The sequence below is a fragment of the Montipora capricornis genome, chromosome 3 (genome assembly GCF_036669925.1).
Source record: "Montipora capricornis isolate CH-2021 chromosome 3, ASM3666992v2, whole genome shotgun sequence".
Taxonomy (NCBI): Eukaryota; Metazoa; Cnidaria; class Anthozoa; order Scleractinia; family Acroporidae; genus Montipora; species Montipora capricornis.
This window is the reverse complement of record NC_090885.1, coordinates 26,683,834-26,690,572: the sequence shown is the minus strand read 5'-3', so window position 1 is coordinate 26,690,572 and position 6,739 is coordinate 26,683,834. Positions and strand designations below refer to the sequence as shown.

General features: G+C 40.4%; 2 protein-coding genes across 4 annotated transcripts in view; one reads left to right on the top strand and one right to left on the bottom strand.

Annotated features, from left to right (window-relative positions):
* The first annotated feature begins 518 nt into the window (after nucleotides 1–518).
* Nucleotides 519–6,739, top strand: part of LOC138042703 (ras-related and estrogen-regulated growth inhibitor-like) — a 13,894-nt gene continuing 7,673 nt past the window's right edge. The window contains exons 1-3 of one of the 3 annotated variants that reach the window (XM_068888674.1): nucleotides 519–741; nucleotides 1,507–1,563; nucleotides 2,567–2,640. In XM_068888674.1, the coding sequence (XP_068744775.1) occupies nucleotides 675–741; nucleotides 1,507–1,563; nucleotides 2,567–2,640 (198 nt within the window). In that variant the 5' untranslated portion in view covers nucleotides 519–674. Of the gene's footprint in view, nucleotides 742–1,017; nucleotides 1,783–2,566; nucleotides 2,641–6,739 lie in introns of those variants that run through there. The other 2 variants (XM_068888676.1, XM_068888675.1) reach the window with 2 other exon arrangements.
* Nucleotides 2,628–6,739, bottom strand: part of LOC138042702 (kelch-like protein 3) — a 5,805-nt gene continuing 1,693 nt past the window's right edge. The window contains exons 2-3 of the mRNA XM_068888673.1: nucleotides 5,249–5,377; nucleotides 2,628–3,993 (exon numbers count right to left, since the gene is read on the bottom strand). Of these exons, the coding sequence (XP_068744774.1) occupies nucleotides 3,420–3,993; nucleotides 5,249–5,377 (703 nt within the window). The 3' untranslated portion in view covers nucleotides 2,628–3,419. The remainder of the gene's footprint in view (nucleotides 3,994–5,248; nucleotides 5,378–6,739) is intronic.

The window sequence follows — 6,739 nt, the reverse complement described above, 5'->3', positions numbered from 1 at the left end:
GACGAGGTTGGTGTTCCTATTGTCTCCTGTGTGATAATGGGAAATGTCTTCTATTCGATCGGCCGAGTGCAGCAATAGTCAGTGGAATTTTCATAATTTTTTTCTAAAAAAGTTTAAAAAGTACCGTCTTGAATAAAGTTAAAATTGAAATTCTCGTACTGAAATTACATTGACATTGCAACGGCAACATTTTGTTTAAACTAGCATTCTCTTAATTTGCTGACCGAGGTCGTCGATTAAATGACTGCCTTATAATGTATTCCAAAAAATCTTGCCCGTGTTGATATATTTCAATCTCGCTTGTCGAGAAAAGCTTCTCTCGGCCAGCATTGTTCCCGACCTTAATCAGCAAAATGCGAGATCCCCGCTTTACAAATAAACCAGCTTCGTTTGGCTATTCATGTTATTGTTTTCATAAAAAACTATAGCAGTTTGACTAGCCTACCCCCTGCTATTGCTCAAAACATGAGCATTGAAATGTCCAGTAATTGATTCGAGCTTATTTAAAACAAGTGAAAATACAGTCCTTGTTTAGCTGACGGGAATAGAATTGTCGTGCTGTGAGTCAATATTAGTAAACTGGTAAGGCAACAACAGGGATTCAGTTGCTACACGCCGCAGATGGACATCAGAAATTCGTTTTGAAGAACTGAGAACACAAAGGATCGTCAAAGATGAATTCCCTTGTGCCCGCTGAAGCAAGATTTCTGGTTCTTGGGAGTAAGGCTGTGGGAAAATCAGGTGGGATTGATAAGTAAATTGTGATAAAACCAAATCAGATGAGGGATGTGAGATAACAGAACATCTCTGGGACATCAATTAAGTTACAAGTGGAGCGAAAAGGACAAAAAATATCTAATCATAATCAGCCGAAAAACTAAGGAATTTAAAGCATTGATTTACTATCTTCAGACTTAGTAATTACTTTCGCAATTTTAACTGAGGGGCTTTAGCAAGAATTAAAAACATGATGTAAGTCTGTGCACATTTGACAGTTGGAAATATGCACAGTACATATTAGAACGTTTACTTCGGTCAATGATTAGAGGTGTTTTGTGTCCTTTCACGTATTCTTCGTAAGGAATAAGTGTAATAACAACTATGAATGGTACGTCGATTTAAGCACTAGTTTTTACTTTTCATTTTGTTTACTGGTTTACATAAAATGTTTACACAGTCAGTTCTGCCAAAAATTGGCCAGATCAATTAAATTAATAGCTAACATAAAAAACTGAAACATTCCGCTGTTGAGCATATCTATCGCCGGCAATGTATAGTCGGTAATAAACGCCAGTTCTTAATTAAACTAATTCAATTCAATTCAACTGTTGATAAAATAGTGAAAAGTAGTAGCCCAAGGGGTCCATTTCCTGACCATCTTCAAGGGGTGCATTCCCTAAATAACCACTTCTAATACGCCACGGTTCGTTTTATTGTTGAATCGTACTAAAAAAAAAACCTCCAGAGCCTATGTAACTGACCTCTCATAATTTCGTTTTATTACAGCATTACTAGTTCGTTTCTTGACAAAAAGATTTATTGGGGAGTATCAATCTCTGATGCGTAAGTAGTTGATTCCTTATGCCTGAGTGTGCTGTTGATAGAGCCGTGTGTTATTTTTTTCTGTCCCACAATGCCTAGCCTTTTTGCAGCGCTCGTACCAGTACCAGTCACGTCTCCAACATTTCTGAGAAAGGGATTCGCTTTGAATGGCTCCCCCAAAATATGCGGTCTTAAAAGGAACTGCCATCCTAGAAAAGGGCATTGAATTACAAGCTTGCAGTGAGAAATCTTTCATTCTTACTCGCATTGTTGCAGACAAGCAAAGCTTCTAAAAGTAAATGCATGCACTTTGCTAATTATCGATCTATATTAGTAAATAGGACAATCACATGACTTTTGGAGGGCAACAGTTTATTTGTGGCCCGAGTAGGATCATTTGCGCCCGAGCGGAGCGAGGGTGCAAATGATTTTACGAGGGACACAAATAAACTATATGCCCGACAAAAGTCATTTGATCATCATTATTATCAATACACAAGGCCAAATCGTATCAATTCATATAATAAGAAAAAATTGTTTAACAGAGATGTAGCATGAAACTATGGTATGGAAATGTCCCTCATTGTAAACAAACAAAGGTTGTGAGAATGAAAGGAATGTATAAATTTGAAGTGCGGGTTGGAGACCAAATGTAGAAGTAATCCTCGCAACTTAAATAGGACAATCTCATTGGCCGAGCGAAGTTGTTTGACATCTCTGCAGCCAATCAGTATCAGGACGGCAAATGTATTGTCAGCCCTTACATTTCCTGTTTGGCCCGCAAAAAGGCGCGTTTTGCAGAGGGCAGTTTGTCATTTGGCCGCGCGTATTGATAATAATGGATGGACATTAATAAGTTTTGACAAACCGAACCAAAATGCAACTGTGTCTAGCGTAAACAAGTTACAACAAAAGATCATTAATTTCATCAAAATTTAATTCACACCATGAAGTCCAAGCCTTCACGAACTCAGTACCGAACTTTTCTGCTAAAAAGATGGTGCTGGTCTCCTTTATTCATCAGAGGTAACTTACAATCACACCATCAAGCTGGATGATGAGGATCTAACATTTGACATACGTGACTCCCTTGAAAAGGTAAGACCAAAGATATGCAGTTGAGTCACTAGCCAACTCCAGAGTTTTAATAAAAAAAACTCGGTGCATTTTTGTTTACATTTTGGACGATAATGAAATTCGTTCACCTAAAAAGAGCTGAAGTTGAATCTTTTGAGCACCATTTAATGTCAGTTTTTCTTTATAATTCAGAGGAATGATTAGATCGATTGACGTCAATACTATGATCCTTAATGACGTATTTACACACGTCAAACGTCACTGTTTGGCAACGTTTGCTAACGCTACGCGAGAGGTCAACATGGGAGGACAAAATTAATATGACATGGTTGTTAGCATGGCTATCAGCGTGGGTGTGAATAAACAAATGTCCTCCTGGCCTTGCTGATAATTCGGCCCCGGCGTTTAGCCAGATAATTCTGCTCTTAAGCCTGCTCCACTGAACAGCCTATTTTTTTCATACAGTAACCTGTAGAATTGCAAATGTCAGCTCTTACGCCAAATCGAGACCTGATAAGGCGTAGCTGATAGACCGTGGCTGAAGCAGAAGTCAACATTGCAATTTTGTACCTATTGATATATTTGTGATTGTTGTTTACTGAATTAAGCTCAATAACCATATACTTCGTCCAGCTGTTGTCCGGCGGTTGTTAAAAGGGTTGAGAGGGCATCTCTGTTTAGCGGATAAGTGCTAATTGATTATCCGCTAGATTGCCATTTATTCAGTAGATAGAGCAATCCAACTTTTGAATAATCGAGGAATCAGGGATTACTAAGACACCAGTTGGCGAAGCAAACGATTAAGTTATCTTTGTAAGGGAATTAAAAAATATCTTAGAAAGAGAAACAGATGAGCATTGTATTCCCCCCATGCAGTTAGGCACAGATCCCACAACTCTCCACTCGTTCAGTTCTATATCATAACACTCAATCTTATCTGTTCTCTCTCGTGAATTCTTCTTTCCTCCCAGTACGTAAATCTTATTTTCCACGAAGGCTATTCCAGCCAAAGCCCTTGATACGCACAAACTAGCAATAGAGGTCCAGGTGTTATTGCCACTATCAAAAGCTTCACACGAGCTATGCGATGAATATAAATCATCTTGTGTACCTCCCACCACATACAGGGTACCTCTGACTCTTACTCCACAGGCGTATGCACGTTGGACTTGCATGGGCGTGGTCTCATGCCAAGTGTTCATTCTAGGGTCGTATCTCTCGACTGTGTTTAAATACTTGAACGGGTCATTTGTGTTATCGTTTTCCGTTTTACCACCAATAGCATACAGAAACTTGTTGGACACAACACAAGGGCCCCCTCTGTTTGTTGTCATAGGTGAAACGGCTTCCCAGATGTTTGAGGATGGGTAGTACCTGCAGCCAAGACGCAAAGGGAGATGTTTAAGCCGAGTCTGAGGCACATCACTTTTAAGCTACAAAGATGTTCTAAGTCTTCATTTATCTCTTTAAGTTTGCAAGCACAAATCTATGTTCATTAAGAGGGATCAATTGTGTCCTGTACCTCACTGCTATGAGCCTCGAAATTTGGCACCACCTTACCTGTCGTACTTTGAATTTCTCAGGTTGGAAAGATGACCCCTCTAGTAGTCCTTCCCCGGAAGGATGGGGGAGGGGGGGGGGGGGGGGTACTCCCTATATGGGCTATATAAGTATGTGCAGCCCCATAGAGTATGACTTTTTAGTCGCTTTGGTCTGAAATTGGGTATGGACTTTGACCATTTTGTTCTGAAATAGAGTATGCTTTGTTCACTCAAGTCTTAAATTGCGTAGGTTTTTTAAAAGAAGCTTCTTCTCATGATCATTAGGCGATAAGACCATCAACAAAACCCTTCTCAAATTATTAGGCCAACCGTGCAACAGCTGTAAAAGGTCTGAAAGTAGGTCTGAAAAATGGTATTAACCCTTTGATTACTATCTGGCAAAATACGTCCAGCTTTATCAACGGTCCCATCTACCCCTTGTGACGTCATCACTTTTAACGGTCAGGATAAAGCCTACCAAATGCCCAGCAAGTTGAAAAAAAAAATGAGGCAAAGAAAGCGAAAAGAGAGGGAAGGAGGGTACCAGTTTTTGAGCAAAGGCTTGGATCAGTAGCAAAGTCTGTTCAAAACGCGTCAGTTCAAAACGTGTTTTTCGGCCAAATCTCTAGTAGCCAAAGTGTTAAATTTCTGGGCATGTCTGAAATAGGATAGGGAAATTCGCATATTTTGGTCAGAAACAGAGTAAGGGTTTCAGGAGGTGAGCCGCACACTCCTACCCAATTTTTGTGGGAGTACTACCCCTCCCCCTCCCCCTCCCCTCCCCCCGACCCTAGAATATTATATAGTATTTCTCTCAGAAAGTGGTATTCCACTTTTTTAGCGAATATCATTGCACTGTTACTAACTGGTACGCAATGTGTGCTCACATTTTTTGAGGCAGATTACTCCGACCCATTTATAGTTAATACGTAGGCTTTGTTGCTTAGATAGCAAAAGAAATGGATTATATTGCTTTTCAACTGGAGAAAAACTGAGTGCTTGACAGCTGTTCACAAAAATCCTAGCACACCTGTTATTTTCTTGACGGTATGCGACGGATAGAATGGTCAAACTTTGTTTTCTTTTACCTGAGTACTGAGTTCAGTGGTCTTCCTCTGTGCCATCCTCCCACGGCATATAAACAGCCGTTTAGTTCAGCCACACCAAGAGCAGATATCTCTTTAGCCATTGGAGCAACTCCGGCCCACGTGTTTGTTCTGGGAAAAAAAATAGAAATGCTTCTTTTCATTATTTTATCAATTAATCTTCCGCGATAAGCAACCAAACGAAAGCTTTGATGTTTTGTCACATATGGACGGCGATTAGATCAAAGTGAGTTTTGAACCATGGCAGAGATCTCTCCTCCCCTACTCATCAGCACAGCAAACGCAAACGAAAAGAGGTCTCTGCTAGCAGGGAATTTCGTGTGTAGAGTTATTGTGCATTTACGTTATATATTGTAAGAGGAGTACGTACCCAATAAAGCTAATAAAAATAAATAAAATAATATAATTATTTTTTGGTATCAAAGACCAATGGTTAAAATTGTTTTAGTTGTTGTTGTTGTTGATCAAGGTGATAATGTTGCCGCCAAGATTTTTCATTTTAAAATTTGTCCATATAGTTTTATGTTTAGTTAAGATGTTTACCATGGTTTTTTCGGGGAACAAATGATATAGGAATCACTAATGACGTGTGAGACCAACATGGCTGGATACATTATTAGATGAATAGACAACAAAAAAGGTAACGTCTCTGTTACGAGCCTAGGAAGGCCCATCAGTCCGGCACTTATCTCCGGTTTCCGTAGCATGAAGCGACTAGGAGTATTTCTACTCCCCCCTGGATGGGATGCTAGTCCATCGCAGGGTTACCCCCAGCATTTTCGCCTGTACCCATTTATACACCTGGGTGGAGAGAGGCACCGTGAGAGTAAAGCGTCTTGCCCAAGAGCACAACACAATGTCCCCGGCCAGGACCGGAACTCGGACCACTCGATCCGGAGTCGAGCACTCTAACCATGAGGCCACCGCACCTCGCATGATGAATAGACAGAGAGTGGACAATTTGAATGGATAAACCGAGACGAAATAGAGAGCTACAAAAGTGCCAAGACATCCATCGACTATGGAAAGAAAGAAAGTCAATATGCCTTCTCTCTTCTAACCGGTTAGAACAGAAACCCTGGAAACGAGGTTGAGCACTTGGGCAGTTGTCCGCCCTTGGAGCTGGTCATCCAAACAAAATATATGCAGCAAAACAATAAATAAAATAAATAAATAAATAAATAAATAAATGAGTTACAGGGGTTTCATTAAGGGCCGGGCAGCAGCAAACTGACCGGCTGTGGACATGACTTTTCCAGGCTGCTTTCAACATCTCGACGGACTGGTTTTTCTTTTAATACAAAGATTGATTAAAAAATACAGTTTTTCCGTTTTCTTGATCTGTATTCTGTTGTCAAAATGTCACAGTTTCATACGCTGCGCTCACTCAGAACGAATCGCCCCATAAGGCATTGCGGAAAGAATTGTTCTCCATAAAAGACCACCTGAAAGGTCCCAGTGTTGCGTGGCGGC